The following is an 18,490-nucleotide window of genomic DNA, read 5'->3' as shown; positions in this document are numbered from 1 at the left end:
AAAAGGAGAAACTTAAATTCATTTGTTTATATAGATTAAAGCATTGAGTTTTTCTACACTCTTACAACAAACTTTTTACCTATTCTTGATTTTAATGTGACAATTGAGGTTTTCTTTTTATTACAACTCCCTCTAACTCAAAACTATAAATTATTCAATTTTGTGAATTTTTGTTTTCTATATTACAACTTGCTCATTTCTATTTAATTTAGAATTTCACCTTCATATTTGCATTTTAATACTTTTTTCATGCTTAATTTTGACATTCACATTTATCAATCCATTAAGATGAATTATATCAAATCACTTAAAATGTGTTTAGTTTGACGTTTGAATATTTAAATTGAGATTTATCTTGCATGAAAATTTATACTTGCTTACTTAACAAATTATTTGTTCAGTTGAATTGGGCGTGACTTCAATCAAACTAGAGTTTACCTCGAAATTATCTTCTTATTACTTTTCCATTGAAAATAAAAAAATCAAATGTAAATCAAGTACACTAGACCTACTTTTAACTCTTTTAACTAGAGTTAAGTTTACAAAATTAATTTCAATTTTTCAATTGTAATTCAGAGACACTTTAACACATTTTGTTGACAAATTGTTAGTTATAGCTTTTAATTCTTGAATTTTTGTATCAAAGTTATCATCACTTGGACACTAGGAATATATTTTAATGCGAATTAACTTTTGCCAAAATGTTACGAATACTTCATAATTAGCATTACATCCAATTCTTATGATAAGAAACAAATAATAAAGTAATCATTATCACTCATTTCTTACAGAAGTAGTATTAGTCAGGTGTGATGACAAAAATAATTACACTACAAAGTCTCCATTTCTAACTCTCTTTGTCGTTTGTTAGTGCGTACATAATTTCTCTTCTAACAATTAGGTGACAAGCCTGGTTAACTTCATGGTGTTTATTTGTGGTCTGGTTGTGGCTTCTTGGTTTAATGATAAAATTCAGTTTACTTTGTTTTTTTAAAAAAAGTCCATGATATTTAACTGTTTATCATATGAAACAATTCGTGTAAAATACTAACATAGAACGTGTTTTTTTCCACAAAAACAATTCGTATTTTTCATATGCTGTTATACTCACGACCATTTTCCCCAACACAGAACGTGGCCAGTCTAAAGCACACTTCCTCTGCTACATGTTTTCGATTTATATCATATTATCTTTGTTTTTTGGAATTAACCACTCCTTTAACGTTAATAACGTCCTCTTATTATACACTTGTATATCTATCTAGCAACTCATAAGCATTGAAAGTATTATTACTTTAGTAGAAGTGGTGCACAGTGCACACTCATTTCATCACATGGTTTCACTTTCCAAATAGAAAACGACGAAACCATTAGATTATTTTTCTTCCCTTGAGTCTCTTTATTTTATTGTATTGCAAGTCATCACGTCAATAAATAAGAGTGGTGGTGGTGGTGTTGTGGATCATTGGCATTTTTGTTTTTTAGCACTTCACAACTCTCCAATCATATCACTTAGTTACGTTACAGTGTTACAGTGGTGAGTTGAATGGAGAGCACACTTAAGGCCCTGAGAGATGGTGAATCAGTGCTTGATCTGAGTCCAAGATCCACCGTCAGCGGCGGCGTCGAAGATGTCTACGGTGAAGATCATGCTACTGAAGACCAACTTGTCACCCCATGGAATTTCTCAGTTGCCAGGTTTCATAATTTGCATTCTTTATCAGTTTTTCTGAGCTTCTCACAACTTCAATCAGTTATACACGAGATTAGACTAGACTATGAGATTGTTTAAAGAAGTGGTTAATTAGCAGAAGTTGAACTTGTTGACTTTAATAAAATTTCTGACCGTCTCTACTCAAAACTTCCATGTATAACATAGGAAGTTACATGAGCGAGCTTCTACAAAAGTTAAATGTATAAGTTGATTTTAGCTTACGAAAGAAGAATTAAGTCGTTTGAATTTCTTCTTTTGAAGTTTTTATGGAGACATTTACTCAGGATAATATATCATATAGGAATGGTAATGATTAGTTAATATTTGATCATTTTTTAGTTAGCTGAAACTGTGTCTGAGTTTCTATAAGAGTTTGTGCTGCAGTGGGTATTGTTTGCTTAGAGATCCACAATACAACAAAGGGCTTGCTTTCACTGAGAAAGAGAGGGATGCACACTATTTGCGTGGACTACTACCTCCAACAATTACCTCCCAGCAACTTCAGGTTTGATCTATGATTTTTACCTATTATCTTTTATTTGGCTATTTTCTTTCATTTTTTTTTTTTACTTTTTCCTTTTTGGCCCTTCCCTTTAGTTTTGATCACTTCTTTCTACTACTGTTTACAGGGGAAGCAGTTGATAAACAATATCCGACAGTATCAGGTTCCCTTGCAAAAGTATCAGGCTATGATGGAACTTCAGGCAAGCTTTTTCAACTCATCATATATAGTTTTATTACACAGCATGAGATTATTTTTGATTAAGTTTGTCTTTTTCATGATGTTACTAAGGTTGTCTTTAGTCTGTGATGGATGGAAGTGGCATATAATTAATTGCAAATATTTTATACTAATTCTCTTTCTTTCACCCATTATCTCTTCTTTTCTCCTTTTATTATGGTTCCTTGAACTAAAAAATAGAACCTAAAGACTCCGATGCCATTGAATTTTATCAAGGGAACATGGAAAATATTGTTCCTCTAGTTCTGAAAATTGAAAAGTGAAACATGTTGTGCTGGTACGCAGGAGACAAATGAAAGGCTGTTTTACAAACTTCTAATTGATAATGTTGAGGAACTACTCCCAATTGTGTATACTCCTGTTGTTGGTGAGGCTTGCCAGAAATATGGGAGCATCTTCAAGCGTCCTCAGGGTCTTTTCATAAGTTTGAAAGAGAAGTATAAATTTCTTTATTCATGTGGTTTGTATGTATGCAATTTTGGACTACATTTTAATGCAGGGTCATTAAGCTGTTGGCCTTTTTTAGGGGGAAGATTCTTGAAGTATTGAAAAACTGGCCTGAGAAAAGTATTCAAGTTATTGTTGTAACAGATGGTGAACGAATTTTGGGACTTGGGGATCTTGGATGTCAGGTATTTCACTTGAATATTTTCCCCATAAGAATCAAATTCATTGATATGAAAAACTATCATGCAAGTTATCAAGATATCTGTTGAAAGTGGATGATTTACTCTTCACATAATGATGTTGAATGTGCTTTAGGGGATGGGAATTCCTGTTGGTAAATTGGCCTTGTACACAGCACTAGGAGGAGTTAGACCATCAGCAGTAAGCACTTTAGATATTTTCTTATATTCTTATTATTATATCATTATATGTCTCCTTTCTCTTTTTGGAACATTGAGATTATTGAGTAATATTATAATTGAGTTCACTCTTGTGAGTCGTGTAGTGATGTTTTCTTTCTTTTTCTGTGGCTAGTGTTTGCCTATTACGATTGATGTGGGGACAAACAATGAGAAATTACTAAATGATGAGTTTTACATTGGGCTTAGACAAAAGAGGGCAACTGGGCAGGTTGGTATGACTAACATAATAACACATATGGATTTTATCTGCATCCTTTTAAGTTGGATTAATCTTGATGCAATTTGGTTTCTGCTTTCTTCTTAGGAATATTCTGAACTTTTGCACGAGTTCATGACTGCTGTCAAGCAAAACTATGGAGAAAAAGTTCTTGTTCAGGTCGCAAATTTTTTGATTGATTCTTAAGATTTCTGAGCTCATCCAATCTTTGTATCTGACTGTTTAAATTGATTTTCTGCAGTTTGAAGATTTTGCAAACCACAATGCTTTTGAGTTGCTTGCAAAATATGGCACAACTCATCTTGTTTTCAACGATGATATTCAGGTACTAAGTTGCATAAAGGCTGACACATACATCTTGAAGATTGTTGTGTTCTAATTGTTAATGCCTTATTGTCTCAGGGGACTGCATCTGTTGTTCTTGCTGGGGTTGTGGCAGCCTTGAAGCTCATTGGAGGTACTCTGGCTGACCACACATTCTTGTTTCTTGGTGCTGGAGAGGTATTTTTCCCTTTTTTCTTGCTTAATATCTATGCATATTTTCATGCTGCTGAGGCAAAGGCAAACAACCAGTGGAATAGAATAAGTAGTGCATAGTTTTGTATACTTTTAAACACCCACTTTCTTATTTTTATACTTCTTGTTTTGTGCCTTATGAATGCACAGTCTCACACATCACTTGTTGTCTGTAATTGGCAAGATTGTCTGATTTATTTTCTTTATGTTTTTTAGGCAGGAACTGGAATAGCAGAACTAATAGCTCTTGAGATGTCAAAGCAGGTGAATAAGTTATTTATTGTTTATACTTTATAAAGTGATCATGCTGATTTCTTGAGTCAGTTTATAAATTGAAATTGTTAATTTTCTTATATTTATTTCTCGCGCAGACAAAGACACCTATAGAGGAGACTCGCAAGAAGATATGGCTTGTAGACTCAAAGGTAGTGGAAAATCATGATGGGTTTCACGAAAATTAGTACATATTACATTTTAGTTTAATTTGTGTTATTTTTTATTTTAATAGTTTAAGCTTCTCTTTAGTATTTATTTTTTTTCTCTTGCAGGGTTTGATTGTTGGTTCAAGAAAGGCTTCACTTCAACACTTCAAGCAGCCTTGGGCTCATGAGCATGAGCCTGTAGGCAGTCTCTTAGAAGCTGTTAAGGTGTCAAACTATGCTTGTTTATGACTTGCTGTAGGTTGTGTTTTCTTGTGTCTCTATCCTTAATTAGGTTACATCTTCAGGTAATCAAGCCTACAGTTTTGATTGGGTCATCAGGAGTGGGAAAAACATTTACAAAGGAAGTAATTGAGGCTGTGACTTCTATAAATGAAGTAAACTCTTATCTCTTCTTGCACATGAATATCTGTGTGATTCTTTAGATAGAAAATCTTGATAGGAACCATCATGCTTGGCTTGCAGAAACCTCTTGTCCTGGCTCTCTCCAATCCAACTTCACAGTCTGAGTGTACAGCTGAAGAGGCTTATCAATGGAGTGAGGTAAAATAAGAGACAACAACATCTGTCTCTCGAACTGGTTGAGATTTCATTGATTTGATGCAAATGATGCATTATTATTCCCACAACTTATCTTCTCTCGTCTTCAAAACATAGGGTCGTGCAATTTTTGCTAGTGGAAGTCCATTTGATCCTGTAGAATACAAGGGCAAAGTGTACTATTCTGGCCAGGTTTTGCAATCTTCTCCACCTTCATGAACACCTCTCCTATTTAGTTATACACAACAACATTATATCTAAGTCTTGCTCCAATGCCTTGTCCATTCAGGCCAACAATGCTTACATTTTCCCGGGCTTTGGTCTGGGGTTGGTAATCTCAGGAGCAATCAGAGTGCATGATGATATGCTTCTAGCAGCTTGTAAGTGGATAACAAATTAATACATTCAACAAACATGATGTTTTGTTCTTTCACTTCTTTGTATCCTCTTTGTTTCACTTCTAAACTTCTTCCATTGTTGGATATAGTGGTTCCACTGCACATTTTCTTTGATTTGTTTACGCAAGTATTTTTACTTGTGATCTGAATCATGCTTTTCACAAAGGAATTTTCAGCATTATTCTTGTGTAATTTACAGCGGAAGCCTTGGCTAAACTAGTGTCCAACGAGAACTACGAAAAGGGCTTGATTTATCCACCATTCTCTAACATCAGAGAAATTTCAGCTAACATAGCAGCAAGTGTAGCTGGCAAGGCATATGAGCTAGGTTTGTACTCATTGTCACAACACCTATCTGTCTCTCATCATGGCATGTTTAGAAACTGACTATTGTTTTAACTTTTTTTAGGCTTGGCTACTCGTCTCCCTCGTCCTCAGAATCTTGTCAAGTATGCTGAGAGCTGCATGTATTCTCCTGTCTACAGAAACTATAGGTGAATTATGGGGCAAGTCACTTGACTTTGGCTGTAATAAACACATGTCTTGGTGGCATGTGTGAGTTGTTTTATGTAACTTATGCATAAGTGAGTGGTTTTATGCTATTTATTATGAAATCACCAAAACTGCAGGTGAAGTATGCTTTTTGTTATGGGGCAAATCACTGTTAGCTTTGGCTGTAATAAAACATATAATGCTTTGTATTATGAAATCTTAGTTTCATCTCATGTCATGCCGATGACTGGCTCAATAAACCTTGTCATAGGAAGTGAGACAGGCTTCATGTGGCTCATAGCTAGCGTGTTTGGGTGAAGCATGCACTTATTATACGTGGGTACGAAAAGTTAGACACGAAACTAAACATGCATTAACTTCTAAAATTAATTTATTTTCCCTGTAATACGTTTGAATATAAAATTTATAATTAAAATTAATTTAGACAAACATCTTAATTAGCTTAAAATTAATGTGCGGTTGGAATGTCATTTGTAATGTGCTTGCATGTGCTGACAAGCGTGTTGTTTTAGGTTCTCAAGTTGAGGTATATTTGGTTCTCCACCTTCTTTTATTATAAGTTTGAAACACATAAGTTAGCATTAATTAAGTTTAAAATGTAGGACAAAATTATATTCTCAAGTGAAAAATATTATTTATTTTGATATCTACATTTTAGAGACTCATCTAGAATTAGTATTTATTTCGTTCATATGATGATCAGATAGTATTCAATAGTCAAAATAATTTTTACCAATTTACTACATATAATTTGCTACATTAATATCAATTTTACAAAATGTGAGAATAATATCTCATTGAACCATTATTACTTCTTATCTAAAGTGAATTTGTTTGTAAAATATATCTATTATGTGTTATTTAATAAAGTATAAGAAAAACTTAGCCTATGAAATTAATTAAAAATAAATACATCCTTACTTAAATGGATGAACTCGTTTTAATTGAGTAACTTTTTTCTCCATCATTTTTTATGTTTTCTTCTATGTTTAACTATGACCGTGCGTGTATATTTTATACCTCATTTTTTTTAACATTTATGTGAATTCTAGAGTGAAACTTGAATTGAAATTATTGTATAAAATACTTAAAAAATCAAAATATTGCATTGCAATTCAAAACACAATATACTTTGAAATCAATGTACTATTTTTGTATTATATTAATATTAATTGGAACAAAATCTTTCATATTTTTTAAAAATTATTCCTTCTTTTTTATAACTGAAGTTAAATCATTCTTTCTACTCTTTTGGTTTACTTTGATTCTATATGAAAAAATAGAAGAGTAAAGTAAAGCATATAATATATATATATATATATATATATATATATATATATTACGCGCACGCGCACACACACACAAGCACACACGCACACGCACGCACACGTATATATTATACACACATATATATTATATGCTTTATATAAAATAATAAAATAATTAAGTTCTATTTAGCTACCTTAATTAATTGAAAATTAATTTTCAAATAATAAAAATACATATCTTAACCTTTAAAAAGAAAAAAATATATGAATGATGCAAGAAGAAAATAGAAGAAAAATAAATAAATAAGAAGTGATGTAATATAAAGAGATAGAGAAAAAATAATTCAAAATAAGAAAATAGAGGAAGACTAGCATGGAGTACCACCTATCATTTGTGAAAAGGAATGTTCTAGTGTTGGATGAGAATTTGACAGCAGATGGATAACCAATTGGGCAGGTTAATTTAGGTCAAAATTGCAAATGAAAGGAGGGTTAAGTAGAGCCTAGAGGAAAGATGTAGTAGAAGAAGCTAGAAATGTAGAGAAATTGACACATAAGTGCATATATTGATGTGGCAAAAATAATAAAATGTTGTCACAGCATATGATTTGTCCAGCTCAGAATTTATATATTATAAATAGATTAACATTAGCCGCATCTATATCTATACTTGTATACAATTATATTTATTTTCTTTTAATCATTTATAAAACATAATCAACCATATGTTTGGGTGGACATTTGATGGACAAACCCAGTAAGATGTTAATCAGAGCTCTAAAAAGAATACTATGAAACGTTTGGAGAAATACAAACGTCCTTATAAAGGTACATAAAACATAAAACTTTTATTCTCGTAAGTCATATTGGCTAGAAACAAGAGATGAAAGCAAAATACTAATGTTCATTTTTCATCTTCCTATCATTCCCATTTCCCAACTTTAGGGTTGAATAAAAACATACATCTGTTAATTTCATACATGTTTTTTTCTTTTAGGTTTAACATTAAAGTACCAAACCATACAGCTAAATCCCCCTTCCCCAAAACAAAAACTAATTTGACATTCAAACAAATTCTACATAACATTGCTAATGTAGTAGTATGATGCTGTTAACCCTAACACATAATGCAGTCCAAAATTCCCCAGCTTCTCAGCTCCAAAAGACTAACTTCTTAAGCTTGTTGCTTATTGTAAATATCCAAATCAGCTTAGGTGAGTGCCCTTGTGAAAAATCTCCAGGCTGTTCAGTTCCAAAGGTTGACTACTCAAGCTTGCTGTTTCTTATAAATATTCAAATCAGCATGAGTGTCCTTGTAGCGCTGAGTCATGTAGTCATGGCATAAGATGGGAGGATATCTGGAACAAGAGAAGATGCAAGGATGTTAAGAGCCACTACAAAAAGCCCAATTTCATTTTTAAGTTTCTATTTACAGAATTTTAATACTGTAGCTGCCTCCTATTAATTTGTCTGTATGATGAACAACTACGGCAATTTAATTCACATTCCTTCACATTATAAATTGTATGTTTTAAGCCTTGTTTGAATAAATTTCTCCATAAAAAATCAACTTAAGTTATCTCATCTAACGTTTCTAAAAGCCGATGTGCATAAGTTGATTTTAGCTCACGGAAGAAGCACAATTCATTTTGTTTTCTTATTTTCTTCTCCTATAAGTGCTTGTAGAAGAATTTATCTTTATGGATCCTTATTAACTTTATAACACAGAATGGAAGGATGAAATTTGAATGTGATATTAACTTTGTAACACACAATATGCTGTCAAATTTAGATGACATGCTTAACTCACTTGGGTGGATTACTATCTGATTTGCAGGTAGGCAAGCACTCCACTAGACAATCAAGACTAGGCTCCAAGAAGTATGCAATCTGTAAAAGGAAACAGCACAGGGATGAGCAAGTTGCATGATTTTGCTAAGCTTTGCAAGTTAAAACTGACATACAAAGATGCATAATCAAGGATGGACCAAATATTGTAGAGATTTAATTTTGGAAAATAATAACATAGTGAAGATTCCCATTGATCGCTATCAATGAATAAACAAAAGGGAAGATCAACTGTGCTGACAAAATCACCAACCGTGACATAAGTCAATCCTGGTGGCTGTAACCAATAATTGTCCTTTGCATTGTGAATTCCAGTGTTAGCAGATTATAATAGAGAACTACAAGACTATAAGCTTAAGCTTGAAATATTATTTATATTTGACCAGATATATGTATTATGTGCATACAACTTCAACTTAAAAAGTCTAAACACGAACAAACAACAGGGTATTTTAGGGAGGCAAAATATCTTATGTACTGTTTAACAATGTAATACCGTTTTTGCTATAAAATTAAAAATCAGAAGGTAATGAGAAAAAAGTTGAACCAGAAAAAAGAGCTGGGGCTTACAGAATATCTTCCTTGACCGTTTCCTAGAACTCTGTGCAGTGTGGACCTGAAGATAAATGCAAAGTAAATTGTTGATTATATGACAAATAAAATTTAATGAAAAAAGAATGCACAGTAAAGATACCCCAAAGGCTAAATCACATATTTTACTTAACTTAGCTTTTATTCATCACATATACTGTAAGTCTTAGCATTTTCTTTCTGGAAACAAATGGTAGAAATACCACATAACATTTGAAGTTTCACGAGAGCACATAAAAATAATAATCACATATGTAAACATGCAGTTCTCTGCTTCTATTGAAGCTTACAATTTTTATTAAATCTTTTAGTTCTTATAAAAATACAAGTGATCAACCATATGCACATGCAATTTCCATTTACTAATTAAAAGCTAAATCTAGCATCAAGGAAAATATCATGGCAATATGTGTGGTTTTTGACAATGATGAGGAAATGTAATGTTACAGATTTATATGTCAACTACATTATATCATACCACTAATAATCTAGCTAATTTATTACTTTTCATATTTCCCTAATGAGTAGTAGTGGTAGCTTGCCCATCATACAAATCAATTTAAATTCCTCCAAGGTCAGAAGTGTGCCCGCCTTCATTTAAAACCAGAAATATTGATAAGTGGGAAAGATTTCTTACTTAAAAACACAGTTGCTCCAGCGCTCCAGCATGTCACCAAGATTCACTATGAATGCTCTGCAACATAAACAATCAGTCAAATAATGTAATAATTCAGGAGAAGGGCATGACAAAGGTAACGAAGTTAAGATCTAGTAGCATAGATACTTCCTTACCTTCATGTGATGCTATGCCAAATACTTGATATAATGCAGCTCAAAAAGAATTAAAATTTTAGAAATACATTAGATGTGGTAGATAAGTTAATTTTACAATGAATGAATTGTTTTGTGGCATTCCAGATGATGCTATCAAATGAAAAATATGACCTTCTTACATGATCCCATCGTATAGATTTGTATGAATGACAATTGGAAAGACTCTATGAAATTAGGATAAACAAATCCAGAAAAAAAAATCTTGAATTTGAAGGAAGAAGGGCATGTCTGAATTTTTTTAGAAATTAGCCCATGAATTAAAAGGTAGGGAACTAGGGATGAAGAAGAAAGAATTCTCAGTTTCTCACTACTGCATTGCATGCAAATAGAAATAAAAGCTACAGTGACATAGGGACTAACCCCTTCAATGGTGCTACATCCTCCCATTTCTGAGGTTTAGCATCCCTATCTCTGCATATCTGCAATAGAAGACATTAATGTTCTTAATTAGTTGCACAAAAGTATTTGTAATATTGAATATATATATATATATATATAGGTAGCTTTCTTACTTGAAGACCTGGGACATCATCTGTTGCTAACAGTGTAATTAAACCAAAGTCGGTATGAGCTCCAGCTCCATATAATCCTTTCGAGGGATCTGAAACTTGACCTTCATGAAACAAAAATGAATACAATTGTATAAGCTATTTTTCTTTGTAACTGTACCAGATACAGTTACCAGCTGTGTATGTGATTTGTCACTTTTTGCATTATTATTACTACAAGACTTCCTTTAAAGAGAACCCGACATGTGCCATGCTGAATTCAGTACACGATATCAAGGTTATTGAGAAGATTCTGTATCTATACCAGGTATAAAGGCTACAATCCAATACCTTCATAGTGCAGCAAACGCAGAATTGCAATTGGCTCTCCAAGAATTTCTGGCCGATCAAAATAATTAGCATCCAAATCAAGTGCAAGGGCTATCATCTTTGCAACTGCTTTCCCCACTTCTCTGGATTCCCCAACAAAACAGACAGAAACAAATGAAAAACAAAAAATGTGAATCCCCTTTCCTTCACAATACAGAATTTAAGTCCAAATGAACAACCAAGGCAGTGAAACAGGATCTAATATTTTCTACATAGGAAGGGAGCAGTAACATTGATAAGAAAAGAAGCAAAACAAGACCTCAATCCCCTCGCACCATGGCTAGGAAGAACAAGGTAAGTAGATGAAACACTATGGAATTTTTTTTGTTGAAATGAAAACCATACATATGCTCTATATTAAGATTTTAAAAAACGATTCGCGGTTGCAACATCCAGGTTGTTAGTGTGTTTGCGACTGCAATTATGGCTGCATCAGCTACATTTGTCTCCAATTTTCCCGTCATATCAAGGAAAGTCACAAAGCCACGATCGCAATTGCAATTTAAAACCTTGTCCATATTAAAAACTATGGTTTATATAAAAGTACAGTAGGTAAGAGACAAACTAACAATTAGCTAGTACCACATGCAGCACAAATGATCAAAGTTAGAAGATATTTTTGTCCTAAAGTCTCACCGATACATACAATGTCTCTAGATGGAACTTTTCCATGGTCTCCCTCCACCCGGGCAGAACATCTACATGGTAAAAAAAGTTCAGGAAAAAGTTTAAGAGAAGAAAAGAAAAGAAAATCTAAAAACCTGGAAGACTCATCTGGTACAAAGTAGACATTTTTGTCCTAAAGTCTCAAAGACCAAAAATTTGACTCGTTTACCTGGTGCGGGCCAGTTATTCGGTCCATAAAAAGGTTTCTTCGATTGTGGATCATCTTCACCTTTTTCAACTCCAATATAATACCCCTCTTTGTAATCTCCTACTTAACCCATCAGAGAAAAGGTTAGCAAGCCTCAGAATATGTTAATTCTTTGGTATTTTTGGTGTTACTTTCTAATTAGAATTAGAGTCTTATATCTAATAAAGGTTTAATGAAGGTTTACATTAAATATTACAAAGTGAAACTTCAATTCTGATAAGCTAATAACACCAAAAGCACATTTGGAACTGTATTTAAGTTTTTTAATGGTTCAGAATCACAAAACAAAGAAGAATAAGAAAACATGGTGGAATCTATGTAAACATGCAACAAACGGATAAGGGTATGTAGTACGTATGGTGCATACCATGTACTTGGTTTTCAGGATCAAGCAACTCATCAAGAACAGGGGTGTATCCCCTGTGTTGTTCATTCCTGAGAGTCTTCATCTTCTCGTTGTGAGGAAGAGAGAAGAACTTCTTGCTCTGCGCAAAAACCTCGTCCATGAATTCCTGGCTTATTCCATGATTGACAACGTAGAAAAAACCGGAATCCAAACATGCCTAAAACAAAGCAAAAAAACAACAACATTAAGATGACATGAAAAAAGATCATGGTCTAAAAACAAAGTGAATTGTGACAAATCATGTAAAAGAGGAAGCAAAAACCTCTTTGAGTAAGTTGACGGATTGGTTGATGTCGGGGTTGGAGAGATCGATGCAGTTGAGGGCAGAGAATTGGGGTGTGCTCTGTTTTCCCATGTTTGAAGAGCACCCAAGGAGAGCCTCTGCTAAGGTTCGTGAACCACTTTAATTTGCACTTTCCAATGACAAACAATAAAAAAGAAAAAGGTGATTGGTTTTTTGCTTATGTAAGCCATATTCAACTCAACATCGTGGGTCCACAATCGTTGCCACCATTCATCCTATCCGTAGCAGCCAGTTATATATATTTAGGAATGAAAATCTCTTGGTTGCAAATTAATATAGACTTGCCTTAATGTTAGTGAAGTCTAAAATCCTATGTTTACATGAATAAAAATCATTTATTTAATAAAAAAATTTGTATTTAATTTTTATTGTGTGTAAAATTTTTTTAGTCCCCACACTAATCATATATTACAGTTCAAATTAATCTCTCGTCTAATATTCAATTCATGAAAAAAAAATATAAATTTGTTTTTTTTTCCTTCTTAAATTGGGCCATTGGTATTTTATCCATAATTGGATTTAAAAAGAAAATTGAGATAGGTAAAGTTTGGTGACAAGTTCTTTTAGATTTGATAGTTTTGCATTTGCTAGATTGAGATTATGGTAAATCGTTTAGTCGAATATGATTTGCTTCCGCCTAATACTTAGCCAATCATTGAGGTTGAATCAATAGTTTGTGTAAACTGTAAACCACCGCTTTTGTCAATAACTTGCAAGTTCACGCGTGAAAATTTGGATTTATTCTACGAAAAGCGTAAGCATCATAAAATTTGTTTCTGTTTTCCATTGTTATTTTCATGTAAGAATTATAGTATTATGATTTCAATGTGATTATAATATTATGATAGCTAAAATGTTAGTATTAAGTTAAGAAGACTTATTATCAATGCATAATTACTAAAAATATAAATTTTAAAACAGATAAGACCAGTCCACTCTATCAAAAGCTTTACTAATATCAATTTTTAGAGTCACTTTCCCTTTTTTTTTTTCTTTTCTGCTTATATCTCATGTGGTGGATACTTTATGAGGCCAAAAGCACATGTCAAGGATAGAGTGATCTTCCACGTAAACTTATTGCTCTTGGGAAATACACTTAGGAAGGATACTTTTCAAACGGTTGGCTAAGGCTTTAGAAATAATTTTGTAGAGAATGTTGTAAAGGAAAATAGGCCAAAAATCTTTCATGCGGGTAGGGTTCATGAATATTTTTTTTTCTTAATCATATTAAATGTGACAATGCAAAATACATCATGCATGAGTTTGAGAAAAGATATATCTGATTTGATTTATAAAATATTCAATAATTTAGGGACAACTATTGACATAAAGTAAATTGGATTTTTTTATTATTTGTTTTTCTTCCCTCCCATTATACTAATTAACTTATGCATTATCATTCATTTAGGATTGAGAATAAATTACTAATAATAAGTAACTTATGCATTATACGGGGTCTTGTATGTTGATTGCTTTGCCTAAATAATAGTTGGCATAGGCTGCGCTTTTTGCCTCTTGTACTCCTCTTAATAATATATCTCTTTTGCCTATATGTATGTATAAAAAAACTTATTTATTACATGGATTTTTATAGACAGGAGGAAATATAAAAATATACAAATTTTAAAAATTAAGAAAATGTTTTATTAAATAAAAATGTAAACTAAAATATAAGTATTTAATTTTTTTACAAATATCTTATTAATTATACTTAATGTTGATAAAAAAATGAGTATTAATTAAAATATTTAAAAACTCATTTGATTATTAGATAATTATTTAATCTCTAATTAATATTATAAACATATTAGATTCTAATATATCTGTATTGCATTAGCTACTGTAACTATAGATATACTTAACTCACCACGAGATACAAAATTTTAAGTTACATTTTATGAATTTTAGATTTGATTTACTTGAATTTCACATTGTTTGTAACCCTGCTTACAGGGCGGTTGTACTAAAATAAAATTGGGAAAATCTCCATTCATTTAATTTAGATGAAGTGAAATTTAATTTGTACATATGCTAGCAGTTATTTTTCACGTCATAGTAGCGTGCCACGATATAGTCTCTTAATGGCAAACATATTTTCTGATTTAGCATATTCAACTTTGTAGGCAGATTCATAAATGCTCAAACCTTTAAATTTTTATTTTACCTCAATTAATTCTTTATATTTCCATCAAGAGAATCGTAATAATTATAGATATGCACCCGATCAATTACTACTAAAGCACATATACTATTTATCTTGCTTAGATTTTGACATTTTTTTTCTAGGTAACAATTAATGCACACCCTTACATGACATGCCCCTAGCTAAATTCGTTTCTCTAGCTATAAATTTTACTATGTGGCTCAACCATCTGTGATATTGAAATCCTTGAAACTGTGTTTTCTGCAATTGAGACAATAATGGAGAGTTCCGATGAGATGCACAGCAAAATTATAACGATGAAACAATCTTTCTTCGATGAGGTATTTTTATTTTCTCAAACATAATATGACATGTGATACTTTTGATTCATTTATGGTGCACCGATGATTTTTTTTTTTAATATATGATATTTGTTTATACTATTTGGGTGTGTAGCACTGGTTCTCATTTGAGGTTGATTGTTTTCTTTAAGTTCTTTCTATCAAGTCACAAATAACACACAAGATATATACTAGTAGTTATCAATTTTACTGCTCAATTAATTGATGCAAATTTATATATGTGGCAAATGTTTCAGGGATTTCTGATTCCAACCCAGTTTCAAGAGCTGGAGCTGCTACAAGACAGAGACAATATGAACTTTGTTAGAGATGTTTTTTGTTTGTTCTTCACGGATATGACTAGACAGTTTGCTGAGATTGAGCAAATTCTGTGAGTAAAAAAGTGCATGAATCGTACATTAATTAATGCAAAATGGTTATCTTGGCGTTTCTATTGAAATTTCTATAACACACACTCGCACATATATATGCATATACATGTGTATATATACACTCAAAATAATTGATGGATTCTGCATTTACACAGTCGAGAAGAAATTGATGGTAAGCCAAGGGAAGACATGAATAGGTTACTTCAACGACTCAAGGGAAGTGTGTTAAGGTACCTACTTTTCTTCTCCATCCCCAATTGATCGATGAACTCCAAAATATATTTTCTCCACTTCAAATTAACCGTCATAAATATTTTCTTATGTTTTCAGCATTGGTGCTCTCAAGATTTTGAACGGAGTCAATAAGATGATACAACTTTCCGAAGAAGGCAACTTGGAAAGGTGATTGTTACACTTTACATAAATAAATAATTATATAAACTTTTGTTTCCTTCTTAGCCAAATCATGAAATTGCAATATGCATGCTGAATATATGTCATGAATTTTGCAGGATCATGGCTGCTTTTGAACAGGTGAAGATGGAGAGTGTAAATCTTAGGGCGAAAGTTGAGCCTTACTTTCAGGTAATTAACGCACATTAAATAACCTTAACCAATGAAGCATTTTTCAAAGGATAATGTTTTAATGCTTTTAAGAAAGAGATATCTCTATATTTCTACCATTAAATGTGTCAATTGAATTGTAGAATTAGAAGTTTACTTTTAAATTCTTTTCTATATATAACTTTTAAATTCTTATTCTTTTGTCATTTAAAAAGATAAATAAATAAAACGTGTCACAGATAACTTTTCGTCCAATTTAAATCTTTAAACTTAAATTATCTTTCAATCTATATACATGTGCCTAATAATGGTTGTTTAAAAAAAAACCCTAAGATTTAGTCTCACAATTATGTGAATACTTGGTCAACAATAACAAAAGGTTCACTATAGCTAAAAGCCTAAAACGTATGACAACAATAAACAACACTGAACTTATAAGAACAAATTTAGGAATTTTTTTTGAGTTTTTTTTTTAATGAAATAGGTGTTGTTTTTAAGAAAGATATTTTTCTCCATTAAATGTATGTTAGGTTAATTTTACTATTAAAACTTAAAAGTTCGCCTTCCTATTAAATGAGGTGTATAGTTAATTAATTGACAATAATTATCTAGAACAAACCGTTGTATTTGGACCATAAGCATACCTTATGGTGTTCACTGTTTGTGTTTTTTCTTGAAAGTTAAAATTAGTTGGTTCTCATTATAAAAAGAATAAGCTACAGAAAAAAATAATTCTATTACATAATTATTTTTTCTTCCAGAGCTGAAGACCTTTAATTAATACTATATAATGCATAAAAACAAAATATCTTTGAGATCGCCTAATTAAATTTTTCTCTTTATATAATTTGTTACAGTTGCTGGAGTCCCAAGCTGAATCATTTACAGAGTCCCAAGCTCCCAAATGAAGGTTTATAGCATGTGCATGAGGATGGTTGGTGCTGCATGCAATTGAAGTGCAAATGATCACCAACATTTGATGTGGTCTTCTTAATTAGTTTAACCACCCATTTAAATTTATATTTAGATATGTCTGAAACTTTTGTTTGTGATTTTTAATTAACAGTTGTTGTCTTTGTCTTCTGTAACTCTAAACAAAATCCCGCATCCGTTATTGCTTGTGTGCTCATATCATATAGGGTTGCATGTTTGCTCCTTTCAATTCGTTGCATACGTAACGTTATATAGAAATCCCAGTATATGTAAAAGTAGATAAATTCAATGAATTCAAATCTAGTTTATATATATATATATATATATATATATATATATATATATATATATATATATATATATATATATATATATATATATATATATATATATATATATATATATATATATATATGATGCTGAAAGACTTTGTTTTTTGGGTTATGAATTTTGTTTGGGGCGACTCAGATAATTTCTTGGAACAAATTTTGTAAGCCTAAACAGGTGATTGGCATGACCTATAAAAATTTCATGATTTTAATTAATAAGACTTTTAGCTAATCATAAAACGTGAAGCTTTATGAGTTAAATTGTTGGGAAATATATACAGAGAGATATAGAGAAAAAGAAAATATGTCATAAGAAATATATGAGAGGGAAAAAACTAAATCTGAATTGTATAATTAAATATGAACAATCAAGATTTAATATTATATGACGATTAAAAAGTCATGTGATTTTTTGATATCATTGATTAATCTTCTTATTCTCATATAAAATATTTTCTCATATATATATATATATATATATATATATATGGGAAACTTATAAGTTCCTTTGATTAATCTATAAGCTATTTTTTTTTATCAGTAGGAATCGAAGATCATGTGTCGAGTTTACAATAACTTATGCACCCTGATCAACCAACTAAGCTAAACCCCGTTAATGCTTATAAGCTACTTTGACAAGTAACATGTTTATGAAAAAATTATTTCTCTTTTTTACTTTTATATCCAAACTTATAATTATGATTTTTTACATTGGTGATGTTTATAACTAATATAAATGTAATATTTCCTATATTAATTATGCATATGATTGATGTAAAGATAACATTTTTTATATCAGTTATACATATAACCGATGTAAAAAAAATTATACATGT

The 18,490-nt window shown here is 31.5% G+C and overlaps 3 protein-coding genes across 4 annotated transcripts; 2 read left to right on the top strand and 1 right to left on the bottom strand.

Annotated features, from left to right (window-relative positions):
• The first annotated feature begins 1,441 nt into the window (after nucleotides 1-1,441).
• Nucleotides 1,442-6,202, top strand: LOC114407760 (NADP-dependent malic enzyme-like). The gene is made up of 19 exons (XM_028370991.1): nucleotides 1,442-1,698; nucleotides 2,099-2,219; nucleotides 2,344-2,418; nucleotides 2,742-2,893; nucleotides 2,983-3,088; nucleotides 3,219-3,284; nucleotides 3,438-3,533; nucleotides 3,630-3,701; nucleotides 3,784-3,867; nucleotides 3,945-4,043; nucleotides 4,275-4,322; nucleotides 4,430-4,483; nucleotides 4,607-4,705; nucleotides 4,786-4,875; nucleotides 4,964-5,041; nucleotides 5,156-5,230; nucleotides 5,328-5,418; nucleotides 5,636-5,764; nucleotides 5,846-6,202. Exons 1-19 carry the CDS (start codon nucleotides 1,547-1,549, stop codon nucleotides 5,932-5,934), a joined length of 1,776 nt encoding a protein of 591 aa, XP_028226792.1. The 5' UTR covers nucleotides 1,442-1,546; the 3' UTR covers nucleotides 5,935-6,202.
• A 1,835-nt stretch (nucleotides 6,203-8,037) lies between these two features.
• Nucleotides 8,038-13,083, bottom strand: LOC114407738 (2-oxoglutarate-Fe(II) type oxidoreductase hxnY-like). Of its 2 annotated transcripts, none has more exons than XM_028370958.1 (11): nucleotides 12,911-13,083; nucleotides 12,610-12,805; nucleotides 12,204-12,305; nucleotides 12,015-12,066; nucleotides 11,330-11,451; nucleotides 11,003-11,103; nucleotides 10,851-10,909; nucleotides 10,294-10,350; nucleotides 9,636-9,681; nucleotides 9,028-9,107; nucleotides 8,038-8,575 (listed from the first exon to the last, which is right to left on the bottom strand). In XM_028370958.1, the coding sequence occupies exons 1-11, from the start codon at nucleotides 13,001-13,003 to the stop codon at nucleotides 8,485-8,487; spliced, it is 999 nt and encodes a 332-aa protein (XP_028226759.1). In that variant the 5' UTR covers nucleotides 13,004-13,083; the 3' UTR covers nucleotides 8,038-8,484. The 2 variants fall into 2 exon arrangements, with proteins under 2 accessions (XP_028226759.1, XP_028226768.1); XM_028370967.1 differs by having other exon boundaries at nucleotides 12,204-12,302; nucleotides 12,911-13,081.
• A 2,223-nt stretch (nucleotides 13,084-15,306) lies between these two features.
• Nucleotides 15,307-17,615, top strand: LOC114399981 (pseudo histidine-containing phosphotransfer protein 2-like). The gene is made up of 6 exons (XM_028362247.1): nucleotides 15,307-15,436; nucleotides 15,694-15,827; nucleotides 15,984-16,058; nucleotides 16,159-16,230; nucleotides 16,341-16,413; nucleotides 17,250-17,615. The coding sequence occupies exons 1-6, from the start codon at nucleotides 15,374-15,376 to the stop codon at nucleotides 17,298-17,300; spliced, it is 468 nt and encodes a 155-aa protein (XP_028218048.1). The 5' UTR covers nucleotides 15,307-15,373; the 3' UTR covers nucleotides 17,301-17,615.
• The last annotated feature ends 875 nt before the right edge of the window (nucleotides 17,616-18,490 follow it).

This window comes from Glycine soja, chromosome 1 (genome assembly GCF_004193775.1).
Source record: "Glycine soja cultivar W05 chromosome 1, ASM419377v2, whole genome shotgun sequence".
Classification (NCBI taxonomy): domain Eukaryota; kingdom Viridiplantae; phylum Streptophyta; class Magnoliopsida; order Fabales; family Fabaceae; genus Glycine; species Glycine soja.
Note: the sequence above shows the minus strand (reverse complement) of the source record. Positions and strands in the feature narration are given on the sequence as shown.